This window comes from Acinonyx jubatus, chromosome E3 (assembly GCF_027475565.1).
Source record: "Acinonyx jubatus isolate Ajub_Pintada_27869175 chromosome E3, VMU_Ajub_asm_v1.0, whole genome shotgun sequence".
Lineage (NCBI taxonomy): Eukaryota > Metazoa > Chordata > Mammalia > Carnivora > Felidae > Acinonyx > Acinonyx jubatus.
Window position 1 is genome coordinate 36,774,991 of NC_069398.1, and position 26,939 is coordinate 36,801,929.

Below are 26,939 nucleotides of genomic sequence, written 5' to 3' on the forward strand. Positions count from 1 at the left end.
CCCAAAGCATGTCAGGAGCAGTGAGCCAGTCATGGCTACAGCTGGGTGCGGGCAAGCTCCTGTTGATGAGGGGCACGGCTGGTGACCTTTTGGCACCTATTTCTGAAAGACAGGGATTCCTGAATGTGATACACGCCTCTTGGGGGACATATAGAATGACCTTTAACATGTAAGACCAACATGATGCCTTTATTGTAGAATTTTCTAAGCCTTCCCCCATGAAACTAGGGATGATTAATATGCCCATCATCACAGATCTAGGAAGGTGTTCTTTTACTTCAAGCAGAAAAACTGGGCTCCAGGGCTCCTGGCTGGTTTAGTCAGTGGAGCCCGGAAAGTGTGAGCCCCACCCCCGCTGGGTGTGGAGATTACTTAAGAGTAAAATCTTAAAAAAATAAATAAAATCTTTTAAAAAATAAAGAAAAAGAAAAAACTGAGCTCCAAATGAGCACATTCAGTGTTGGAAAATTTATCGTATTCAAACTGTCTTAATTTCAAATTTAAGTTTAGAAGTAAACCTACGTTGCCTTTTAAGTTGCCCCAAATTAGACATTCGATTTACTGAAATGACTTCATTTTTCCCCAGCTGGACACAGTAATTCCAAAGTGATTTAGGTATTAGGGCGACAGCACATCTTTATCTTATGTTCACACACCTGGCCGATTTTTTTAAAAAGTAAGTGTTCCTTCTCACCTGGAGAAATCTGTGAACAGGGTCTTCAAGTATAAATTGCCAAGCATGATCCCTGAAATAGTTACTTGATATAATAGTTGGTGCAAAGCAGACCTACTAGGGTTAAAAAGTCCTCTGTGGTGCTCTGCATCCAAGATCCCAGAGCCCTGATGTGACACTGTCCTGTAGGCTTAGGGAGTGTAACATATGGGAAGCTCTCTCTTATTTTGTTGGTTCTCTAGACAAGGAGGAAGAGAAGGAAGCTGGAATCATCTGTTATTTATGCCTCGCCTTCAAAGGCTCTGTGAACAAAGTTGTGACATTTCTTCTTATTTATTTATTTTTCTGGTCTAAGAACTCAAACCAGTGCCCACTCTGGTTGAGCACACAGCTTTTTCAGCTTTTATTGTATTAAGTGTGTCACTGTAATGATTTATCAAGCATCTTTACACTTCTAAGATTCCTTCAGTTATCTCCAGTAAAATGAACCAACCAGCAAAATCCCCCTACTCAAGTGCATATCTGTACTCTTCATGATTACCGATATCAAGAGTTTTAGCTTGTTCGGAGTTTAAGCTAGAATAAATGACTCATTGATTCCTGGTGCTTGTGGGATTTGAAACTTATTTTCAGGGGGATGTTACAGAAAGAATTTTTACTAGTGATTTGGCTGTGTGTGGCATACCTGAATCTATCAGTAGAAGTTGTTTTCTGTGCTGGAGGGGAACAGGGAACAGTGTTACTGTGTATGGGCACTGTCTGCTTGTGCCTGCTCTGTGCATCTGTCCACAACTCTTCTCATGGGTCTGTCTTTATTTTTTAAAAAGATATATCCATTTATTAAAAATCTGAAGATAGTTAACAATTTATTGAAGTCAGAAAAATAAATACATAAAATTTAGAAAGGTGGAATTAGGTTTCACAGGATTTAGAAAGAATTCCTTATAAAAATTTTAATATTACATTCCTTGTCAAACTGGGACTTGGAGGGCTTTTGGTATTTCACCCCTGAGTGCCTGCCTTGATGAGTCAGTCAGCAGAGGCACATGAAATTGTGGATAGACAGGAGATGCATATTCACTCTTATCCAAATGTAGCAGAAAGCACCATGTTTCCTACTAAATAGAATTTGTAGTTTCTTCCCCAGTTGTTTAGAGCAATAAGCGTTGAGAATGGGTCTGTCTTTAATTTTTTATTTTTATTTATTTTTCAGAGAGAGACAGAGAGAGACAGAGTGTGAGCAGGGAGGGGCAGACAGAGAGGGAGACAGAATCCAAAGCAGGCTCCAGTCCCTGAGCTGTTGGCACAGAGCCCGATGTGGGGCTCGAACCCACAAACTGAGAGATCATGACCTGAGCCGAAGTCGTGTGCTCAACTTACTGAGCCACCCAGGTACCCCCTGAGGGGTCTGTCTTACTGCATCACGTGAATTCTTTTTTTTTTTTCCAAGTTATTTTGAGAGTCGGAGGGAGGGGCACAGGGAGAGGGAGAGAGAATCTTAAGTAGGCTCCATGCTCAGCATGAAGCCCAATGTAGGACTTGAACTCCCAAACCGTGAGATCGTATGAATTCTTAACCCATCTCTGGTACTTAGATTTTCTAAGGGTCATTGTATCTGACATAATTACTGTGTGATCAGTAAGATTCCTGTAAGAAATACTGTTCAGTAAGGAAACCAACGTAGTGCTGAAAAGTTTGGATTATACTCCTACTGCCTCTCCCAGACATGGAAAATTCACTACTATTCTTTTCTTTTCTTTCGTTTAATGCTTAAGAGATGTGACTCCTATGACCTGTACCTATCCTGTCAGCTCCCTTAGGTGTGGAGAGAGACTTCTGGCGAGGAATGCCGGGGTCCTCAGGAGCCCACGGTTGGGAGTGAACCTGAAGGTTGGGTGATGGCCTCTGGTGGGCTCTTTAGAATGGGAGGGATTCCTGGAAAAGTGGCAAGTGGGAATGTCCCGTCCACAGCTCTTTCCTGCTGCCTGCCTGAATTTAATAAAGGATTCTTCTTATCCCACATCAGAAGTTGTTTCCTTCCTTGGATGAAGTTTTTACTCTGCCAAAAAGCTGATTATTAATAAGTTGCAGGAGGGGAGTGGAGACTGCAAAGTAACAATAGATCTGGGATTATGATAATCAAAAGGTTTAGATTTATATAGCTGGGGCTTTTTTTTTGAACAATTTAAGTCAGTTAAAATGTCCTCTCAATTCAAACTTGTTCTGCAGGAAAGAACTTACCTGACGTGAAAATTTCCATCATTTTAATAATCTAATAGAAAATGGCAAATGCTTGGCAAATTTGAACTTCTACACCCAGTTTTTGCTTTTTTGTGCCTCTCCCTCCTCCTTTTTTGCTTTATTAAGGTATATAATTCTGCACTTAAAAAAAAATCTTACTGTTACGGAAATTTTCAACACATACAAAAATAAAGTCAACCGTGTAATAAACTTGTGTGTGCCCATTGCTCTGCAAAACTGTCAGTTCCCGAAAGTCTTGTCCCCCTGCCATCAGTGTTTTCAAGGAAATCCTAGACCTCATATCATACTAAATACTAAATACTAATATCTAATATCATCCTCAATACTTTATCATGATACTAATATCACACTAAATATGATTATTTAGGTTAGGGTTAGGATACCTCCAAAAGGTACCTCCAAAAAAGTAAGGATTCTTTTTTTAAAAATCACATACCAGTATCACATCTAAATAATTAAAATAATTCTTTGGGGGGTCTGGCTGGTTTAGTTGGTAGAGCATGTGACTCCTGATGTTACAGTGTGAATTGAAGCCCCACGTTGCGGGTAGAGTTTACCTAAAAAATAAAAATAAAAAATAAAATAATTCCTTGGTGTTATCAGTTCTTCTGTCAGCACCACCCAAAGGTAAATAGATGCTACCATCTCGCTGTTTTGGGGTTTCTTTTTTAAGAGAGCACCCTACACTCATGGTTGCAGCCTCATGCAGCTCTTTTCCCTCCTCACCTGTTTGTCTCCATTTCCCCCAGAAGAACCACAACCTTAAATGTCTACTGAGAATCATAGCTCTGTCTACTTAAAATACGCCAGGCTTATTTCCACAGATGTCAGTAAAGAAGCAAAACATAAACATCTTTCCTGACGCCTATTTATAAACTTTGAAAATTATATGACATTTGGTATTTTCTCATTTTATCAAAATGACTTAATTTTTGCTCATCCCTAAGTAAGGAAAGTTGGAAATGGCGTCTTGAGTGTTGGTGCTTGCTGTGACGCACACCTCCGGGTGCAGAGGCCAGTGGGGCTGTCTGTGGCAGAGAGCTCTGGGTGCCTGGGGCACTGGCTGTCCCCTGCAGGTGGGCGCCGGTGGGGGTGCCCCGGCTGGTGCATCTCAGGACAGCAAGAAGGGCTTCTTCAAAGCAGCAGGGAAAACCCAGAGTATATGTGCTTTATTGGAAGAAGTGCAGATGCCAGAAGGTGGGTGAGGTTCAGAAATGATGTGTAATCAGGCTTTTGGGAGTTGCTTCCCTCCCTAGCCCCTCCTGCCCACTCACACAGCTGACCTGAAGTTTATGAATAGCTAGAGGGAGCCCCAGGAACCTTGTACTTATTTTCATGCCCCCCCCCCCAACCACAGTTTGTTCATGCATTCGTATGTTGATGGACATTTAGGTTGTTGCCATTCTTTTGACTATTGCAACTAAAGCTTCTCTGATCATTCATGTGTGAAAGGAATTCCCAAATGGTTCTCCAAAGTGGTTGTGTAATTTTACATTCACAACAGTGCCTGAGAGTTCCAATTCCTCTGCATCCTCCCAAACCCTTGGTGTGCATGGTTTGGCCAGTCTTTTTAACTTTAGCCCATCAAATAGATATGCACGTCACTGAAGTTTTAATTTGCCTTTCCCTAATGACTAACGATGTTGTTTTGAATCATCTTAAATAGCGTATTGGAACTCGTTTTCTGTTTTCAGACTGTGGTCTCTAGAGGAATGTTACTCTGCACTCCTTTCGTCTGGAGTGTTCTAGAAGTGTGAGTTGGAGGTGACTTTCCATAAGAAGAGCTTTGTTGATTGAGAATATTACCAGCTAGGTATGGTAGTAACAACAAGGTGCAGAAATGAGGGTCGTCTGTCCTGTCCTCGTGCAGTGCTTTCAGCCTGATTGCTGGGAGAGCTGCCTCTTCAGCTGGTGCTGACTGTGGTCAGCAAAGTTGCTCTGGCTTCTCCTCCCACGTTGTGTGTCGGCATCTGTACTAGAAATAGTGTGATTCGTTAGTTTCTCAGAGGAACCCTGTAGGGAGGGACCAGCGGTATCTGTCTGCAGCTGCTTGCAGGGTGGTTTTCTCTCCCCTGGTGTTTCTGTAACTTACTGAATCCATATCCTGCAGAGGGTACGGGCTCGCTTTGACCACTCAAGTGCATGTCCCTTGGCTTGTTTTCTGGCCCTGCTGGATTGTGCAAGAAAGGGCATGTTCTTATTTTTCACAGTCACCTTATTTTTTCTGAAAGCTTCTGAATGGAGTACTTTGGGCTTAGAGAATTAGAATCATCCCCAAATCATCAGCCACATGGAAATTGATTTATTCTCCAAACTATAAAGAAAGCATAGTTAAAGTGGGCTTTAAAAATGTATACTTTGGGGCACCTGGGTGGCTCAGTCGGTTAAGTGTCTGTCTTTGGCTCAGGTCATGATCTCACAGTTCGTGGGTTCAAGCCCCGCATCGGGCTCTGTTCTGACAGTTCAGAGCCTGGAGCCTGTTTCGGATTCTGTGTTTCCCTCTCTGTCTGCCCCTCCCCCACTGGCGCTTTGTCTCCCTATGTCTCAAAAATAAATCAACATTAAAAAAAAATGTATACTTTGATTCCTCTTTGCTCATACTGATATGGTAACATGTCAAAAATTCTACTCCTAGTTAATGATTTGTTTAAAAGGCATTGGGTTAATGTTTCAGAATGAGCAGCTTGGTACTTTGTGTTCAATTCGTTAGTTGCTTTGTGGTTGAAATTCTTGGAATCTTTTTTTTTTTCTTTTTTTTTTAAAGTAAGCTCCATGTCCAATGTGAGGCTTGAACTCTTGAACTCACGACTCTGAGATCAAGAGTCACATGCTCTACTGACTGAGCCAGCCAGGTGCCCCCAAATTTTTAGGAATCTTAAGGACAGATTTGTCAGTATGGATTCCAGGTTAGATCCCTGTTCATGTATCCAGCAAGATTCTCACTAGACATCATGTGCTTTAGGAATGAAGTTTTTTGTGTGATAAGGAAGGATGCCTTTTATAAATAATTCCCATTCAGCTGTTTGAAGAAGTCAGTGGATGCATGGACTTCCAGGACCTGTATCTCAGTGGCCCAAAGGCCCTGCCCTGGAGGGTCGGTGGCCCTCGCCTTCTCCGGGTAGCAGAGGGAGAAGGCAGGACTCAGTGTGTGGCTTGAGGGCCCCACACCCTCAGGATCAGTCAGCTTGAGCCAGGCCTATTCCACTCTGACTTTGTTACCTGAATAGTGGTGAGGGGGCTGAACATGGTGGCCTCCAGCCTGCCCCGTGCCGAGGAGGCCCTGGGGACGTTTGTGGATGTCATGGATTAGTGGGTTTGCTCTCAGCCGCAGTTCGTGCCTGCCTAAGTCTTAGCCCTGGTTTTCCACCTTTGTATAAATTGTTTGACTGTTTATTTTTGAGAGAGAGAGTGGTGCATGTGAGCGGGGTTAGGGTGGGGGAGGGGGATAAAGAATCTGAGCAGGCTCCACACTGTCGGCCCAAAGCCCGATGTGGAGCTGGAACCCACAAACTGTGAGATCATGACCCGAGTTGAAGTCAGGACTCATACACTTAACTGACTAGCCACCCAGGCACCTCTAAACATGATTTTAAAAAGCAATTTATTTGAATCAAGATCCAAAAAGCCCCTCCAGGTCACAGAGTGCTGTGTGTTCTGAGTCCCTTAGTGAGGGCTTCCTGTCTGTCCTTTATGCTTTGGAAGCAGAAGGTCACTCATCTGTGTCTGTTGGGGCCTCACGGACTGGATTTGTCAGTTGCATCTGTGCAATGTTGTTGAAACGTGTTGCTTTGATCATCGTGTTTTCCTGCAAATTGGTAGTTGGGTTCAGGCTTCATTTAGGTGGTGCTGCAGGGTTCGGTCAGGAGGCGTGTGGTGTCTGGCCATCTGTCTTTCTGTGGCCTCAGGAAGCACTGAGGGTCATTGACTGTGCATTACTACACTGAGGATTGCAGGCGTGACGTTTGGTCTCCGTCCTTCCCCCATTTACTAGCTGGATGCTCCGTAACTACTTGATTCTTTCCCTTTATTTATTTGTTTTCACAGTAATAACCTGGTTCACTCGTGTCCTTCATTGATGACCAGTTGGTTTTGTTTGTTTTGTTTTACCGTAATTATGCCTGCACAGTTTGAGGTATGTTTGTGTTTCATTCCACTGAGCCAGCACTCTCACCCGTGCCCGTGTTGTCTCGTTTTGGGCTGTGAAAGCGTCTTCAGGCTGGCCCCTGAGTTACTGGATGTGACCCAGTGAGTCTCTGATAGCTTCTTTGCTCTCAGGTATGACTGGGTTCTAGGCTCCCCTTGCACACTTCCTGACACGTCTCTGCGGGTCCTGGTTCCTTTGAATGGGAAGTGGGGTTTGAATATCACAGTCTGGATGCTAGGGCAGCTTACTTTTAATTGGACAGAATTAGAAAGTCTTCACTTTGTTTTCGTACATCGTGAGTGATACTTCACAGTGGTAGTTCAGATTCAAATTCAGGGATATGAGGTGTTTGCTTAATACTTTCACTCTGACATCTTTTGCTTCTTTGTCAGTCACGTGAGGGTGCCTGTTCTGAACCACGCTTGAAATGAGGGAATTGTCATATTCCTTATTACTGGGTATTGCTGCTGAAAAGTTTAATGATGATCAAATTTTCTTTTATAGTCACTTGAATTTTACATAGCTTTTTAGAGGATTTTCTGTCCTTTAAAGTCCAAGAAACTCACCAGAGTGAGTGAGATTGGATACTCAATACCCATTGTACTCTTTCAATATGTAGTTAAAATTACTTTTTTATTTTAAAGAAGTTTTCTTAAATATAGTTTTAATATTCTGTCCCTTTGATTTTTCTTCTCTGGGGCTTCTTTTATTCATATTGTGAGAAATAAGCCCTCCACCCCAATTAAAGGGGGACAAGGAGACTCGGAGCACAGTGAAGTGAGGCTTTAGTTGACGTTCTTGCAAGAGCAGGTGTCTGACAGACAGGGACACTCAGTGGTTATAGCAGACAACTTATCTCCTAGCACGTAAGTCCCTCCCCTGGTTCCTTATTGGCTGAGTGCCACAGAGGTTATGGCCTTACCCGGATGTCGCCTGTGCCAACGGAAGGCCAAAAAGTAGTCTGAATGGAACAAGTGTACATTCCTTGAGATGACGCAGAGACATCAGTTTGGTGGCACATGCTCATTGCAAAGCCCGCGAAATGGAGAGGGGACGAAGAACCAGGAAGTGAGGTGTGTAAGGGTTTGGGACTCCACTGTCGGGGGCTTGGGTGGGGTTCATACATATTTCCAATAGGTTGTAAACCTATTGTTAACTAAACAGCACAGCTTTCATTTGGTATTTCTGAAAATGAATCATCTCACTTCTCACAATATAGTAAATTGTCTTTGTCTTCAATATTTGTCACTTTCTCTTGAATCCTTTTTATCTTTTTATTCATTTATTTTTAAAAGCTTTGTCAATGTGTAATATTTTTGAAATTTTTTTACATTTGTTTATTTTTGAAACAGAGTGAGACAAAGCATGAGCGGGGGAGGGGCAGAGAGTGAAGGAGACACAGAATCCAAAGCAGCCTCCAGGCTCTGAGCAAGAGGTCAGCACAAAGCCTGTTGCGGGGCTCGAACCCACGAACTGTGAGATCATGACCTGAGCCGAAGTCGGACGCTCAACCGACTGAGCCACATAGGTGCCCCTGTCGATGTATAGTTTACATGCCATAAAATTCACCCATTGTAAGTATATGATTGAGTGAATTTTAGTAAGCGTATAGGATCGTGCAGCTCCCACAACCTACTTCAGTGTTTCCACACCCCAAAAGGTCCCTCATGCTGCCTGCAGCCCGTCTCCGCCACCCCACACGGTTCCAGGCAACCGCTGATGTGCTTTTTATGTCAGTAGAGTGGTCTTTTCCGAAAGCATTCTATAAATGAAAGAATATAATTTGTGGTCTTTTGTGTCTGGTTTTTAATTTGGCGGAATGGTTTTGAGATTCCATCCATGTTGTGTGTGTCACTATTTCATTTCTTTTTAGGGCCAGATAGTGGCCCATTATATGGCTAGACCACACCTTGTTTACCCATTCCTCCCGTAATGTGATGGACAGTGGGTTCCTTCTCCTCTTACCTGGCGGGAGTGATGCTGCTTGCTGCGAATATGTGCATGCACACCTTTGTATGTGTGGTGGGACATCCCTGAGAGCGGAGTTGCTGTGTTGTGTGGTGTAGTTATGTTTGACTTTTCAACTGCTAAATGGTGTTCCCCACTGGCCAGACCATCTTCCCTTCCTCCTGGCATTGTGTGAGGTTCCAGGTCCCCACACCCTCCCCAGCACCTGTTGTCGTTGGTTTTTTTGGATACAGCCATTCTGGTGAGTGATGTCTCGGTTTTAATTTGCATTTCCCTGAGGACTCACAATCTTGAGCATCTTTTCATGTGCTTATCAGCCATTTGTCTATCTTATTTATTTATTTTTATTTTATTTTTTAATGTTTATTTTTGAGAGAAAAACAGAGCATAAACAGGGGAGGAGCAGAGAGAGATGGAGACACAGAATCCGAAGCAGGCTGCAGGCTCTGAGCTGTCAGCACAGAGCCCAATGCGGGCTCAAACCCACCCCACCTGCTTGTGAGATCACGACCCGAGCTGCAAGTTGGATGCTTAACTGACTGAGCCACCCAGGCGCCCCAGCCATTTGTCTATCTTGTTTGGTAGAATGTTTATTTAAATGTTTTGCCCATTAAAAAAAAAAATTGTGGTATTGTTGAATTGTAAGTTTTCTTTATACATTCTGGATACAAGTCCTTTATCCAGATATATGATTTGCAAATATCTTCTAGTCTAGGTCTGGTCTTTTAGTTTTACTAATGGTGTCTTTTGAAGCGCAGAAGTTTTAAATTTTGATGAAACACAGTTTATACTTGAAAGTATAAATATATCTTTTTTCTGAAGAGTTTCATTCTCTAACATCCATGTGTGAATCATCTTACTTAAGATTTTTGATATCCAGCATCTTCTTGCCTAAGTTATTTTTACTAAGGACTCTGCACAGTTGGAAAGGCATGTCAGAATGGATAGGTGGGACTGTGCTGTAGTAATAATCTAGATACTGGCTAGAATATCTAAAACTTCGACACTTCCAATCTTCACAAGTAGGAAGCATGACTAATTTCTTTTTCAAAGTTTATTTTTATTTGGGGTGGGGGGAGAGCAGGTGAGCGCAAGTGGGGGAGGGGCAGGGGAAAGGGGGGGTGGATATGAATGAATGAATCCCAAGCAGGCTGTCAGCGCAGAGCCCAATGCAGGGCTCGATCCCACAAACTGTGAGATCATGACCTGAGTCAAGAGTCAGACGCTTAACCGATTGAGCCCCCCAGGTGCCCAAGAAGCATGACTATTGACCTTTGAGAGCATAGCCTTCACTTCCACGATTCATGGTCCCAGGTGCCTTTGGCAGCTTTCTGCTGGGAGGCCACTTGTGTTTGGCTGGAGCTGTGGGTGGCCTTCGGATCAGAGGAATAAATGGCTCTTATTTTCAGTACCGCACCTTGCAAGAAGGCTGCTCCTCCGAATGTGGTGAAGGGGTCCGATACCTGGTGTACTCTCCCTCTGATTTTGTACGGCTTGGGTAACATACTCTCACTTGACAATTGCAGGTGAAGGACTTAACGAAATACTTGGACCCCGGCGGGCTTGGCGTGATCAGTTTTGAGGACTTCTACCGAGGGATCACCGCAATCAGGAATGGAGGTCAGTCTACCCTACCTTGTGCTTCCTTCTCGCATTCTCTCTTCCAGCCCTTGCCCTGCTGTGCCCTCAGCCAACCTTAGGAATACCCCTCACTCCTCAGGCTCCTTTGGCTGGGCTTAATATCTTCCCTTCTCCTCAAAGCCCCTAAAATATTCCGGTTTCAGGGTGCTCTCTCACTGTTCTTTGCTCCTCACACACCCTATCTTAGAGAACTGTCTAACTCGGTCTCTTATCCATAATGTTAGAAAGCTACTGCCCCTTTGTCCAGACATACCAGAATATCGAAAGGCTTACATGAGAGCACCCACGTGCATCCTTGCCGTTGGTGCCCTACAGGCCGCATGTTGCTGTATTTACATTGTTGTGTATCAGTCCCTCCTCTGTCTGGCCGACAAGCCATCCTGTTTTTAATGGGATGCGTTTCAAATCACATACTCCCGTACGTACACTCACCCTAACAGGTTGCATACTCCTGTACATTTCACCCTAAACACTTCAGCATGTGTGCCAGTCATTACCTACAGTTCAATATTTGTTTGCAGTCTTACCTTGAGTAAAAATTTACAGTGAAATGAACAAATCTTAAGTAAATCTTAAGCCAGTCTGAATTCTGACAAATTCTTATGTCTAATAATGCAAATCTCTACCAAGTGTTACCATCCCTGCAGACCTCTTCCTCATGGCCTCCGTGTGGTCTCTCTGCCCTCTCAGCACCGTCTTGGCTGATTTTCATCACCCTAGGTCAGTTTTGCCTCGTAGGGGCTTTGTTGACACAAAGGAAATGATCAGTATGTGCTCTACGTCTGGTGTCTCCCTGCGTGTGACGTTTTTGAGACGCACGTATGTTGCACGGTTGGGGTCTGTGTTTCGATGGCAGAGCAGTTCCATTGTATTCTTGTACCACGTGTCGTTTCTCTCTGCCTAGGGGTAGACACTTGTTTTGGGGCTAGTATGTTTCCAGTTTGGGGCTGTTATGAGTAAAGGTCCTAGTGACATTTGTGTATAATTCTTTGTGTGGGCACATGTTTTCATGCCTTTGGGGCCTGTACACAGGAGTGGGATGGCTGGCCTTCTGGGTGTGAGCTTAGTATCTCACGTGCACTCAAGTTGCCTGTATGCTGTCCCTTCACGTCGAATTCTGGAGCTCTGGAGAGCCCTCTTTTTTTCATGCCCCAGCTTCAGCCAGGTGTGTGGGGGTGATGGTGGCCGAAAGGCACTGGTTGCAAGCAAGCCCTTCCCTTCTTCCTGCACTTGTCAGAGAAGGAAGAGGGAGAACAGGGGCAGGACCTGCAGTGGCTGGGTCAGGGGAGGCCCTTGGACTCCAAGTCTTATCAGCAGTTGTTGGCAGAGTCACCTATCTTGTCTGTCCTCTGTCTGTCTACTGTATTGCCCAACGGTGTCCTATAGGAACTGGGTTTCCTGTGATGCTGAGTCCAGGTGGTTCTGAGATGTGCTCTGTGTCTCGGGACCTGTGTGAATACTACCATAGTCGGGGGGCCCTGTGGTCCTTTGGGTCCAGAGCACATATCGAGAGAGGGAATGGTCCGTATGGTGGCAGGGGGCCATGCCATAGAACTATACAGCCTGGCTCTAGGTAGGAGCCCTCTGTGAGGAGGGCCGGAGGGGAGCCAGGTAAGGGTGGCTGGAGTGAGGTCTGGTCCAGGTGGCGGAGCTGTCCTGAGGCCTGTGATGAGGTTGGCTGAGCCCACTGATGGAAAGTCTGGAGGCCCTGGGGCCGTGGTGAGGATGCCACCATCTCCTGGGCAGATGGGGCCTGGGGAGAGACATGTGGAGCAGGTGTGAGGCAGGAGACCCTCTGGGAGGTGGTACTAGCAGGGGATGGATGACGTGGGTAACGCCATACGGGCAGAGGGAGGAAGAAGAGAGCCCTCAGATGAACTTGGAGTGTTTAGGCTTAGCACCACATGCCTATGTCTCTCCCCTTGTAAGCAGTATGTTGTAATCCTTAGGTGAGTTTCTGAGGCTAGACATGTAGTTAAAACAGGGAGTTGTTTAAGCCTTCACCCTTTTGCACAAAAAGTTTGATGGTGGTTTCATGCACATTTTGGCCTCTGCTCCACCTCCAGTGCCTTTGGAGGCTTCCTGAATGGAGCACATTCACTTGCCCCCAGCCATGCTCCTCAGGACCTCCCTGGGCCAGTGCACCTGTGCCCAGGACCCTTGGAATGGCTTTGTGCTCCAACAACTTTCGGTAAACCTTTGGGGGAAATCCAAGTATATGCTTTTTCTTCTGTGTTTTAAAATCCAGTATGATTTCCCTGACTCATCAATTATTTAAAAGTTATTTTAATTTCTAAGTGTATTTTTTTTTAATGTTTATTTTTGAGAGAGACAGACAGAACATGAGTGGGAGAAGGGCAAAGAGAGAGAGGGAGACAACAGAATTCGAAGTAGGCTCCAGGCTCCGAGCTGTCAGTACAGAGTTCGATGTGGGGCTCGAACTTGTGAGCCATGAGATCATGACCTGAGCTGAAGTCGGATGCTCAGATGCTCAACTGAATGAGCCACCCAGGCATCCTGGTTTCGAAAGGTATTTTAAAATCTCACAGCCTGGAGCCTGCTTCGAATTCTGTGTCTCTGCCTCTCTCTGCCCCTCCCCTGCTCATGCTCTCTCTTTCCCTCAAAAATAAGTAAACGCTAAACAGACAAATAAAAATCTGGTCATTAGGGGCATTCAGGTGGCTTACGTTGGTTAAGCATCAGACTTTGTGGTTCAGGTCGTGATCTCAGATTCATGAGTTCTGGCCCCGTATTGGCTTTGCGCTGTCAGCCCCAAGCCTACTTTGTATTCTCTGTCTCCCTCTCTTTGTCTCTGCCCCTCCGCTGCTCGTGTTCTCTCTCTCAAAAGTAAATAAATAAACATTAAAAAAAGAAAAAAACTTGAAAAAAATCTTGTCATTAGTTTTAAACCTAATTGTGTGTGATAGAGAATGGGATCTCTGTGTTCACTTTTTTTACGTTTATTTATTTTTGAGAGAGAGAGAGAGAGGGAGGGAGTTGGGGGAGGGGCAGAGAGAGAGGGAGACACAATCCGAAGCAGGCTCCGGGCTCTGAGCTGCCAGCACAGAGCCCAACGTGGGGCTCGAACCCACAAACCACGGGATCATGACCTGAGCCAAAGTCGGGTGCTTAACCGACTGAGCCATCCAGGCGTGCTTCTCTATTCACTCTGTTCCTTGTTGAGTTTATTTCGTGGTGTGCCACACAGCCGGGTCTCACACGTGTTGTGTGTGTGCTTGGTGGAATACTTACTCTCTGACCAGAGTACACGGGCTCATGCGTGTACGGTTGAGACTTCCTGTGTTTGTCTGTTTGATCTCGGTGTCACAGGGAGGAGACGCACGTCTCACAAACCTGGTGGCATCATTAGTTTTAGATGGCTTTATTTCACCCTCGTGCTGGTTTGATGGTGGTGGAGTCTGAGGAGCTCAGAACCGTAGGTCAGTGGAGAAGGCTTCACTGCTCTGCCTGATGGTTTGGGGGTAAGAAGGCAACAGATGTACAGAGGCCAAGCCTAAGTCCCCAGAAAGCAGTTAACATTGCCGGGAAAACCAAGAAGCCTAAAAAGAGGGAAAACGTGCTTCTAGAATACTGCGTGGCTGGGCAATGAATGCCGTCTTACACAGTCATAGTAACTAAACAGATTAACCGTTTATGTAACCAATGACTGGGACTTAACCATTTTGGAAGGTTAGGAGAGGGAAGGTGGAGAAGCTAATGCTAAAATCCTCAAGTACTATGCAGGATGTTGGAAGAAAATTCTAGAATCCAGGAATTCACAGGAACTACTTAGAAACACTGTGTAGAGGGACAAGGACGACAGGCTAAGGGTGTGAGGACTGCCTTGTGCTGCCTCAGCCCGTCAGCACCGTTCCGTTCTCCGGCCCCAGGAGTGATGACGTGTGCCCCCTAGGTTTGTCGTGACCACTGTCCGTCACAGACAGGAACCCATCTCCCTGGGTGACCGCAGATGCACAGCGTGCTGGTCACGCCTGTCAGGTGGGAAGCTTGATGTGTGGGCTTACTGATGGCACAGCCACAGCAGCATCCATGGGCTTCCTTGGGTCTAGGGGATTGAGCAACACAGATTCCTCTGAAGAGTCAGGGCTGGGAACAGCAGTGGCAGCTGGTCCCGTGGGTCTGGGCAGGAAAGAACCCAGTGTGGCAGCCAGCCAGGTGGCCGGTGCCGTCCGTGTGGCTCTGAGGCCCTCTCTCAGCCACAGTCCAGGATTCTGTGGGCAGGCTGGTGGCTGGTCTGCTCTAATAGGCACAGTTCATGCAAAATGGAGCTCGGCTGGAGGAGTTCCTGGAGGGTCGTGACCTGGGAGTCAGCAAGCGCTCCTGGAAAACTTGTGACCCGCTGACGCCTGGCAGGGGAGAAGAGCCATCCCTGCACAGGCTGATTCTTTATCTGCAGAGAAGGAGGGGCTGCTGGCTGTTGCCCCGTGGGGCCGTCTCGTGGGTTGCATGTGTCTTGAAGTTGAGTGACTCAAGGAGCACATGGGTATCAGTGTGGTGTGAGAAGTGGCCTGTGTCCTTGAGTCCTGACCTCACCCTGACTCATTGAGACAGGGCCTCTGCCTGCACCTGCCACCCCTCCTCCCTCCTGCTTGCCTTTGTGTGGGCTGTCCCCCTGTGTCTGTCACAGGAGCTGGCAGAGGGGAGCCTGAGGTGAGGCCCTGGGAGGGTCCTGGGCTGTGCCTGAGAGGAGCTGGCTGGAGTTGCTCTAGCCCGCTCTCCCCTGGGGCTCCCTCTCTTGGCTCCCCTGACCAGGGATACCTGGTCCCTCCCCACCCTCATGGCACCTGGCCAGCTGCGTTCTGTCTGTCCAGTGCTGCAGCTGCACTGCCTTTTGAACCTAGGAGCAGTGCCTCGCTGCTCTGAGCTTCTAAGTCAGGATACCACAGCGAAGTCCTGCCTCGGGCCGGCCCACGCACCACACAGAGCACCCACAGGAATTGTTTGAGTCTCAGTATTTTCTCATTCTTGCTGGTAATAGTTCCACTTTGGTTTAATTAAAAACAAAAACCTCCCAGTCAGTCCCAGAGTTAGCATGCATGCTCCAGGAAATAGTGCTGTGTGTTTTCCTTTGGCGAGAACATTCTGGAATAGAAGCGTCCCCAGAGGGCGAGGCTTGGTCTCAATGCGATGCCACATTGCAGGTGATGTCCCCCTGCCTGGAATTTAGCCTGCACAGAGCAGACCCCTGCTCCCGAAGTGAGGTGGTGGGCCGTGGGGGCGCATTCTGCTGCCAGGGTGCATGGCAGAGGGGCTCTGGCCAGAGGCTGGGCTGAGGGGAATTGTGGCGACGAGAGCTTGAAGCGGACGGCGTGAGGGCCGCAGCCAGGGGAGGCACGGCTGAGGACCGTGAGGAGTGCGGGTACAGGTATCATCGAGCCGTACTGATCTAGGCTCCAGGGACACAGCCCATGTGGAAGAACAGTGTCCCCTGCCCCTGGGAGCTGGCTTTCCAGCGGAGGACAGCCCGCAGACAGCGAGGCACAACAGCTACAGGAGGAGGGTAAAGCAGGGGTAGGGGTGCCTGAGTACGGCGCGTTGGCGTGTTTGGGGGCTGCAGGGAGGCCACCGTGGCCAGGTTGGGCAGGCGGGGTCAAAAGGTGGAGGTGAAGGCACTGGGGACACGGCCAGGCTGTGGGCGACGAGGGAGGACTTGGACTTCCCCACAGGGTGGGTGGGTGAGTGACTGGCCCCTGGGCTCAGTGCCAGCTCACGGGGACCACATCCGAGAGTGGGCGTGAGGCGCTGGGCCTCCAGGTGTCCACAGCCCATGTGGGCTCAGGGGAGGCCGTGTTGGTGGGGATGCCCCACCTGCATCGGACGTACTGCCAGGTGGTATCAGGGACTCAGGCTTTGTTTTTCTTTTCTCTGTAGTTTGACTTCATCTTTTAAGTTTCATTAGGAAAGGAGACTGAAAATAAAATCGTAATGAAAGCAAGTCAAAGCTGATTTTGAAGTTGTGACGTGATAGCATTTGGGAGGGTGCAGCATGTGATCACGGACCCACATTCCATGGAGCTGTCTCCGGTGCTCCTCCAGCGTGCGGGTGGCCTGTCTTGGCCGGCGGGCCTCTTCTGCACCCAGGGGCGACACAGCAAGGGACACGGTGTGTTGACCCAGTTTGCAGTGAAGCACAGGGAGATTTTCACTGTCATACCACAGACCTGCCTTATTTCAGGAATAGAATGAGTCGGGGCGGGGGGGTGGGGCGCTGCAGATTGCTACAAATAGGCCATTACACTGGCTACGCCCTCCCCCAAGCTCTGGAAGAGTAGGATGAATGCACATTAAAAATGTCCACTTAACTGAAAATTGTTTTAATTCACATGGAGAAAACTTACAGAACAATCATACTTAGCTCCCATGAGGAATATGGCAGCACTAGCTTTGTCCCCACTCCCCCTCTCCACAGTGTGGGGCAAGACCATTTGTCCACCTCTGGAGGCTGAGCACAATCCACCACATCTGGAACCATCGGTTGTGTTTTGAGAGCTTTGAATTTTGGGTTTCAGGCTTCGGAGGGCAGGGAAGACTTAACATCTGAGAGGGGACATAGGCCAAAGACAGCGTAGCTTTTTACAAAGACACGTGCACGGGGGTGATTGGGGCCCTCCACCCCCTGCCCCAGAAACCCCAAACTTGTGTCCACAGCAACCTTCACCGCGTCACCTGCACCAGAGACCCCACCTCCCAGTACAGGGGCCCCGGCGTGTGGGCTCCCATGCTCCTCCTTGCCTGCTGCCATCCGCCCCGCTGGGATACTTAACCACACTCCTGGGGAAAATGGTGCGAAACAACAGCAACAAAAGTGCCCGTGATTCTTAAAGGCCACATAGGAGTTTTTTTTGGCATAAGGGCTTTGATCAGTACTGCAAAGTAGCTTTGAGTTGACAAAGGCATCTCATAATTGCGTGATACATAAATATTTCAATTTACACTGTTGTTAAGGGAAGGCATTATTCTGTTTAAATTGAGAGTCCTTTATTAAAAAAAAAATTAATGTTTATTTTTGAGAGAGAGAGAGACAGACAGACAGACAGCGTGAGCAGGGGATGGGCCGAGAGAGAGGACGACATAGAATCCTAAGCAGGCTCCAGGCCCTGAGCTGTCAGCACAGAGCTGGACGCGGGGCTCGAACCCACAAACTGTGAGATCATGACGTGAGCTGAAGTCGGATGCTTAACTGACTGAGCTACCCAAGCAACCCAAGAGAGTCATTTAGAGACAGGACAGAATGGCTGTGGGTCCTGCGGTTGCCATGGCTGTGGGTCCTGCCGTTGCCATGGCTGTGGGTCCTGCCGTTGCCATGGCTGTGGGTCCTGCCGTTGCCGTGTGGTGAAGGGCCCTTCGGTATCTGTTCTCCCTTCCCTGCTTACCAGGGCTCTTGCGGTAACTTCAAACCACTGAGTCTTCAGAGCCCGGCCGGAGGACATGGGGATGGCTAGCAGCATTCTCTCCACGTGGTCCCATTGGCAAAGTTGTCCTCTGGGGGCGACTGGCTGGCTCTGTTGGAAGGGCTTGTGACTCTTGATCTTGGGGTTGCAAGTTTGAGCCCCACGCTGGGCATAGAGCTTACTTCAAAAAATAAATAAAGGACTGATGTTATGTTAGATCATGTGAGATATATTAAATAACTTATGTACTTAAAATATTTTTTTTAAGTTTACTTATGTATTTTGAAAGAGAGAGAGAGAGAAAGAGAGAGAGAATGAATCCCAAGCAGGCTCCGCGCTATCAGCACAGAGCCTGACACGGGGCTCAATCCCACAGATCGTGAGATCATGACCTGAGCCAGAATCAAGAGTCGGACACTTAACCAACTGAGCCACCCAGGCACTCCTAAGTGATGTATTTTAAATAAGTAATTCCTATTATGATCTGTGTTCTGTTCATAACACTGACACCAAGTATGTGGGATTTCCTCACTAAGTGATTCTCCAGTGCTCTGGGATCTCCAGTTCTCTAGGGACACCAGCTGGGTGTCCCACAATTTAATTTGCTCTGACACCAACTGTCAGAGTTCGTGAAGACCCCACCTCACCCTCCTGGGCCACCCACACTTCTCTCTGACCTGACAATGAATCCGGGGTCCTCAGTACCCCTCCCCCAGGTGTGATAATTTGCTATAATGGCTCATAGAACCCAGGGAAACACTTTACTTACCATTAGCAGTTTACTCACAAGGTTACAAAGGAACAGCTAGACGAAGAGGTATATGGGGTGAGGTGTGCAAGGGTCTGGAACGCAGGGGATTCTACCCCATGGAGTTTGCGCTCACCTCCCGGTATGTTGGTGTGTCCACTCACCCCTTTATTTTGGATTTAAAATTTTCCTTATTATGAGATAAGACATTTATTGCTAAAGATAAAGTTCAGCAAAAATGAAAGCAATAAAAACTGCCAGCGAGCCCAACACCGAGCGCAAGATGCTATTTTGGTATAGTTCCATCACACCTACATGGCCCCAAACACACACACAGTTTTAAAAAATTTAAATCTGGTACCTGATACTTTTTAAAGCCTGTGAACAGTGTCATGGGCTTGAGATCTTGCTCCTTCTCTTTTGCAGTGCTGTTGGGGGTCTAAAGAAACAAACGTTTTATCATTCTGCCTCTACACCACCTCTCTGGGGGGAGGGGGCACGTGCTTCCCCGTCTAACCATGCTGCTTTCTCCCCTGGGCTTCTCACTGGCTGTCCCGAGCAGGGCTTGCCTTCACCCCTCTGGCGCCTTCCCCCATGGCCTCTGGGGCTGGTCTAGGCTTCCTGCTGAGTACTGGGTCTTCTCTCCTGCAGAGTCTGATGGCCAGCTGTGCGGGGTTGCACCTGCCCAGGACGAGGAGCCGCCCGCCTGCCCCGATGAGTTCGACGACTTCGTTACCTTTGAGGCAAGTGGTTCTCACTGAGGGGCTGAGAGGGAGTTTGATGTGACACGTCTTCCTTTCTGCCCTCTGAATCCCGCTCCACTTAGTGGTACCGGGGATATTTCTGCAGGAAGTGGAAGGGAGGGCAGGGCAGGGCTCACTCTGCAGCCCTGTGTCCGCGGCCAGGGGCTCTGGGGGGGCTCCTGGTTGCGGCAGAGGGTCGGCAGGTGTCTGCTCCACCACTGCTCACCTGAGATCATTGACGGCGGTCCCCTTGGGGCCTGTTGTCAGCAGAGAGCTGGGCTGGGCTGGTAGGGCTCTCCAGTGCTATTGCTGTCACCTTCTGCCAGGCTGCCAAGCAAGGCCAGAGCAGAGGTCTTGTGTAAGGCTTTCATGTTACCGAATTTCAAGTCGTTTTTGGGGTTTAGGGACTTGTAACACCTCGTGCTCCTTTGCCACCTGCCTCTAGGGTTGCTATGGTTACATTGTGTCACCTGTAATTGTGGGTGTTTTGTTCTCTGCATGGCAGGGCGGAGGTCTGTGAGCACAGTCACAGGAGGCTACCACAGTTTTGTCCATTCCCCCCCCCCCCCCCCGGTTGGAGGGGTGAACAGATGCTGGGACAGCCCATGTGGCTGGACCTGCAGTTTTTTCTTATTAAAAAAATACACTAGAAACTCCTGAGCGCCTGAAGAGCTGTGGGGAAGGTGGTGATGGTAGCCACCAGCCCCTCAGTCCTCTGTTGCTCATAGGGGTGCAGGGAACAGGGCCAGGCTGTGACCCGGTGGCTGTGAGCCTTGGTGCCTTGGTAAAATGAGGGAGTTGCACAGAGTGGCTTCTCACAGTCCACAGGGACTCACTACTTTCCTTTGGGGTCTTGTGTCCTGGCTCTGAGAGGCTGCTCCAGGTATTGGTCAGACCTCAGATAACATAGGTTCACTTTCTGACCATCTCTTCTGCTAGCATAGACCTCTGGGCCAACTGGGAGCATTCACCACAGCTTTGTCCCAGAGTACCAGCCAAGTGTGAGCCTCCCGAGGGCAGGGACCACCCCACCTTGCATCCTGTTTGGTGAGGTTGGTGTGTTCATTTTGCGTGTGACTTTGTGGGGTGTCAGGCCCGGTCCTGGCATTGGGCACCAGATGTCACATGGGGCATGTGTGGCCAAGTAGGGGCTGCAGGAGGGCAGGATTCTGATGCATCACATTTCAGATGGGCTGCCAGACCCTGTGATGTAGGGTGGCTGCTCTCATGACTGGAGCGGGGCTGGCTTCCTTTCCAGCAAGGTGGAGAAGCCTCTTTGCAGTTTGACACAACTTGAGTTTTCCAGGAATGTACCTAAGGTCAGGGGAGTCCTTCTTTCCTTGTTTAGAGCATCTGAGGGGTCACAATACTTCTGCAGTCAGTGACCATCAGACCTCTATCCCCCTCCCAGCGGAGCCCGAGCACCTACATCAGGATCTTCTGCTCTATCCTTGTCTCAGGTTTCTGCTGGATCATCATAGTGGGTGCAGTGGGTTGAATAGTAGTCTCCTGAAAGGTTACAATCACTCGGAACCTGTGAATGTGACCTTATTTGAAGATAGGGTCTTTTTTTTTTTTTTTTTAATTTTTTTTTTTTTTAACGTTTATTTATTTTTGGGACAGAGAGAGACAGAGCATGAACGGGGAGGGGCAGAGAGAGAGGGAGACACAGAATCGGAAACAGGCTCCAGGCTCTGAGCCATCAGCCCAGAGCCGACGTGGGGCTCGAACTCACGGACCGCGAGATCGTGACCTGAGCTGAAGTCGGACGCTTAACCGACTGTGCCACCCAGGCGCCCCGGAGATAGGGTCTTTGTGGATGTAATAAGTTGAGGGTTTCGAGATGATATCATTCTGGGTGGTAGGCTGGGCCCTGAATCCAACGACTGGTGTCCTTAGAAGCCAGGAGAAGACACACAGGGGCAGTGTGCTGATGCAGCAGACGCTGGAAAGATGCAGTCGGGGCCACCAGGAGCTGGACGAGGCAGGAGGGAGCCTCCCTTGGAATCTCAGGAAGAGCTTACCCTTGCTGGCCGGAATACATTCCTGTTGTTTGAAGCTGCTCGGTTTGTGGTCATTTGATGTGGCTGCCCCAGGACACTGATACAGGGTCACTCAGGGTAGTAGGAGGCATCAACACATTTTGTACTTCCAAGAGTTCATTTGGTCCAGAAGTGTGGGAGCCTCTGATGTTGGGGCTGCCTCTTGAACCCTGAGCAGAGCAGACCCGGGGGTCCTGTCCAACTCCGCATCTTCCCGTCCTTGTGCAGGTGGATCCCCGAGGCCCACAGGAGTGTGGTACCCTTGGGGGTACCAGCTCCCGCCTTGTGCTCGCTTGTCACCTTTGGAAGGCATGGTGGGAACCCGATGTTTCAAAGAATGCAAATTTCAAAGGATGTTAATTTGTTTTTCAGAAAGGAGGATAAGGTTATGTTTTGTTACTTAAAAAAAATTAATACACTTTGTATTTTAGCAGTTTTAGCTTTTCAGAAAATGAAGCAGATAGTACGGAGAGTCCCCATTCTCCCCTGTACACACGCGCGCGCGCGTGCGTGCGCCCGCGCACACACACACACACACACAGAGTTTCCTTCATCATGAATGTCTTGCATTAATTAGTGTGGTGCATTTGTTATAACTGATGATCCAGTACAGATCTGTTGCTGTTAACAAAAGCCCACTGTGTACACTAGGGCTCCCTCATGGTGGTTTTAACAAGTGGACAAGGTCATGTGTGCCCTGTGTAGTATCCTGCCAAGGAGTTTCACTGCCTTCTGCACGCTCTGCTTCCTGGACTCACCCTTCCTTCCCCGATAGCACCTGGCAGCAACTGACCTTATGCTGTATGCATAGTTCTGCTTTTTCCAGAATGTCACAGAGTTGGAATGCAGTGTGTGGCCTTTGCTGCCTGGCTTCTCTTGCTTAGTAATGTGCATTTAAGGCCCCCCCCCCCCCCAAAAAAAAGGCTCTTCCGTGTCTTTTTATGATCTTTGGGTGTAACTTTCAGGGGACTGGGACCAGGTACTGTGAAACTTCTAGAAAGATGTTCTTTTAAAAAAGCTTGCATGTCATATAATCTTCCAAGTTCAAGGGCGCCTGGGTGGCTCCATCATTGAGCCTCTGACTTCAGCTCGGGTCGTGATCTCGTGGTTCACGGGTTTGGGCCCATGTTGGGCTCGCTGCTGTAAGTGTAGAGCCTGCTTTGGATCCTCTGTCCCTGTCTCTCTCTGCCCTTCCTCCTCCACCCCCTCGTGTGCACGTACACACTTTTTGTCTCAAAAACAAACATTTAAAAGAAAAAATTTTGGTAAAAATATGGGTGGAAAATATGGGCATTACTTGCAAATCTTACCCTCTTCTGGTGACCTTCAGAGATAAATAAGCTTTGTAATGACTTCTGGCCCAGCACGCAACGGTGTGGGGGCAGGGGTGCTTTGCAGTCCACTGGTGGGCTGCTCCGGGGTCCCCCCCCCTGCTTCCTGTGGGCTCCTTGCTCGAGTCACCCCTAGGAGAGTTACGACGTGGCCTCCCTGAGGAGTGGGGGAGGGGTGAGGGCAGCAGTGAGGGGAGGGGAGGGGAGGGGAAGGGAGGGGACGAGGCAGGCATGCAGGGAATAGTGCCCCAGGCCCTGCAGCGTGCTGGAGGGGGGTGTGGAGCTCTGCCCCCAGGGTTTCTGGAAGGGCCATGACCATGGGAGGGTCAGAGAACTGGCACAAACAGAAATGATAAGAACTGTCCCTGCTGTGCCTTCTCTGTCCCTCCCTCCTCCTACCAAGGCCCCTAGAGGAAAGAGCTGCCTTAATAAAATGATGGCGACCGTGCCTTTTCTGTAAACTGTTACAACAGAGGTTTGAAAGTCAAGAACAAAAGCCACTGTTTTGAGGAGTGACTGTTAAAAACCCAACAAGGACACTTCTTGAACTTTGTCCCCCTTCCCCCAGTCAGTCAGCACAGCAGGACGCTTAATGGAGCGTGTCTGGGAGCAGGTTAAACTTTTTTCCGAGGCTTCATCGTTACCTTCAGGGGAGCACGAAGGTTTTGCTGAAACGCCAGCACCACTTGCAGATAGGAAGGCCGCAAGGTTAGTCGAACGAAGCTAGTGACTGATCTGGACAGATGTCCCCAGTATTTCTGTGGGAGGAATTCTGAGTATTTTCTGCGGGGAGGGCATCTGTTTCGGAGAGCACGCCCTTCCTGGGGCTGGTGCGTGGAGCCCACTGAGGCTGCCCGGGCTAGCGCCCGCAGGTCACAGAAACAGTCAGTCACCGTCCCACAGAGGGGCCATGACCTGGACAGTGAAGACCCTGGGCAGTGTTGGCCACATGGGAGCCCCTCGCCGGTGGCTCTGAACCCTGCTTCCTTGTAACCGGTGACATCATTGCTAGCGTGTGGCACAGCTGTCCAGGTGCACTTGATTTTCAAGTGAGTTCGTCCCAGCCTGTGAGTTTATAAGTACTCTGAAAGTGGATAGCATAGATTTGTGTGCTTCCGGGCAAAGTTGGGTCCCTTGTGGTAGCAAATTTGAGCTGATGGGGCAAGTCTGTGAGCTTGTCCCGTGTCTTTAGACTGCCCCCCGCCCCGAGGTGAGCTCTGCCTGCTTCTCTGAAAAGACAGATGCTTACCTTGCTACTCTGGAAAACTGCCTGGCTTGCTGGGATTTTTTTCAGGGCATTCTTGAATCGTAAAAGTTGACCCTCAGGGGGTGAGGAGGTGTAGAACACGCAGCTCCTGTGCCCTGGGGCTCTGACCGCCAGGTAAGAGGCTATTTGCAGCTCAGCACCCCCAGCGGGTGCCTGACACTCCAGGACCCGACCTCCTCCGGGACACTATTTATTTATAATTTGGAGTGTAAGTGCAGACATGAAGCCTTCAGTGAAATGGGAAACAGGGCTCATCTCTTTGACTCTCCTTCTGTGTCGGAGGAATGGCTTTGCTTGAGGAACGAGGAGTGGAGGGTGGAGGGGAACATTCGCCCTGCCCTGCCCTACCTGTTTAAAAGGTGAGTGAGTTCCCTAGAGCAGAGTTCCATGCCCAGCCTGCGGCGGGCCGCTTTGTGACGCCTTTGCCTCCTTGTTTCTGTGTCCGTGGACAGGGACTTGCACCCACAACTGTCCTGGCCAAGCCCCAGGGATGGTTTAGGCCACAGCCCCAGCCTCACTTGTGCGATTCGGGTGGGCTCCTTGCACACAGAAGAGACAGGCCCGAATGCCTGGACCCTCCTTCCCTTCCTGGGGGTCCTCAGCTCACGCTGAGCTGCCCATCGAGGGCTCGGGGTCCATGTGGGCCAGAGAGGAGCATTGTGGGGAAAGGGCCCTCAGCCCCCTGGCACACGCTAAGCTGCCCGTCGAAGGCAGGGGGTCCATGCGGGCCAGACAGGACCATCTTGGGGAGAGGGCCCTCAGCCCCCTGCCACACGCTGAGCTGCCCGTCGAGGGCACGGAGTCCATGAGGGCCAGAGAGGAGCGTCATGCTTTTCAGAGGTGCTGGTTCGTTGGTTTTTTTAAAAGCTGACCTCAGGAGTTAAGTCCTGTTTCCTGTTCCGTCTAGGAAATCATCTCAGGGTCCCCAGTCAGTGTCTGGGGGCCCCTTGATGGACCTGTTTGGTGGGGATTGGAGGGTGTGGGTCTTGCTGGCTTCCCAGGTGTGAGGACTAAGTAGTCAAGGTGAGCAGGGCTGCATGGGACTGTTTTCCAGATGAGGAAGTGTTTTCTTTTAGGAGTTTTCGTCTGGATACTAATAGCCAACACTGGTCTTTGTTGTTGTTTGAAGTCTAGGGGGTGGGGGAGGTCTTCCTCCCGCCATTGGGTGATTCTCGGGCAGCCGCCCCTTTGTGAGTGTGCGGTGTCACCTGGGCAGTAAACCAGCAGCCACCCCTCAGCAGAAGCCAGGAATTGGCTGTGAATTTTGTGCCTGCTCTGTTGTGCCTACCCTGCGGGCCAGCCCCGACTTTGAGGAGCCTGCCTAGCTCACCCTGCCCGTCTCTGCCCATGCTGCCCATCCGTGGAGCAAAGAGCCAGCCCTGAGCCTGGCAGAAAGTGGTACCTGCTCATTGATGGTGATGTTAAACAGTATTAGAGGCCATGCCTCTGAAAGGGATTTCCTGGTTTCAGGTTTTGAAGTGAGTGCTTTTTAGGAGTTCCTTAGTTGCCTTAGATTCCAAGGAAGATTTGGTTTTCCTTTGGAAACATAGGTAACGAGGTAACGTCAATGAGTGCCTGCTCTCACATCATTCTGTTTCATTCTGGCCTTACAGACATTGGGCAGGGATTCTGCCTCCCCAGGGATTCGTGGGCCCCACAGTCCTCCAAGTTTCTGTACCTGCCTGTGTGGTCTCTTAATCCCAGTCCCACTTGACAGGACTCAGAGTGGTTGGGACCCCAGTGCAGGGGCATTGGGCTGGTGGATGGGCTGGCCACGGATGGACCCTGGCCTGTCATTGGCATGCTCGGCTCTTGCCAGCTCGACCTGGGCCCTTCACGCCTCTTCGATGGGACAAGGCACCCCGGGAATGCAGCCAGGAGAGGCCCTCAAAGCTAGTGGAGGATGGGGGGCTTTTTGTTACCAGGCACATCTGAGCACACTGTCCCCTTGTGACACCAGAGCAACTGGACAGAATGCACTTTCTTCCAACTCCTTTTCTGGAATCTCACTTGTTTGCAAGTGGTTAACCTCAGATTCTTTTGAGCCTGAAATGTTGGCTCCTTTCCCTAGCCAATGCACTTGCATTGGAATTACAGCTGAGGTTATAGATTGAAAATGGCCTGTTGAATAGTTCTTTGGATTTAAGTCATTTGCGCTGCCGGACCCTGTGCTGGGTGCTGGGTCCATAAGAGTGGAAATAAAGGTAGGGTCTGTGGAAAGATCTTTAACCAGTGAACACAGTGGGTTGGTTAAATAATTGATGGGTTAGAATTTTGAGGTTAGACCACATACTTGAATTTCAAAGCAGTAACCTGAACATACATAACACATATTGATGGTGACTTTTTAATTGAAAAACGTATGTTCTTATACTGTTCTTTGGATAGAAATAATTTCAGTGCTGGTAGCCATATGGGTGGTTCCACTCACACTTAATCCTGTGGTGTTGGATACCTCCTGTTTTGGGTAACCTCTACAACTAACTTTCAAAATTGCTTTAGTACTTACTCTGCTTTGGAACATGTGCTATGTTTCAGTTTTCAAAAATATTGGATTCTTTTGTAAGCTAACGTTTCTGCTCAGAGGTGCTTTGGGGGCCCTGCCTGAGGCTGTCTCTCCACGCTGTCTCTTCGATGCCTGCAGCAGAGCACTGTGTGGAGCGTCGGGGTTTACTGACATGTGACCATTTCGGGGTGTGGGACTGACC

The 26,939-nt window shown here is 48.9% G+C and overlaps 1 protein-coding gene across 1 annotated transcript in view; it reads left to right on the top strand.

The window, feature by feature from the left end:
- RAB11FIP3 (RAB11 family interacting protein 3) overlaps positions 1-26,939 on the top strand; it is an 80,908-nt gene that overhangs the window by 31,030 nt on the left and 22,939 nt on the right. The window contains exons 2-3 of the mRNA XM_053213414.1: positions 10,574-10,667; positions 19,500-19,591. Coding sequence (XP_053069389.1) covers positions 10,574-10,667; positions 19,500-19,591 — 186 coding nt within the window. The remainder of the gene's footprint in view (positions 1-10,573; positions 10,668-19,499; positions 19,592-26,939) is intronic.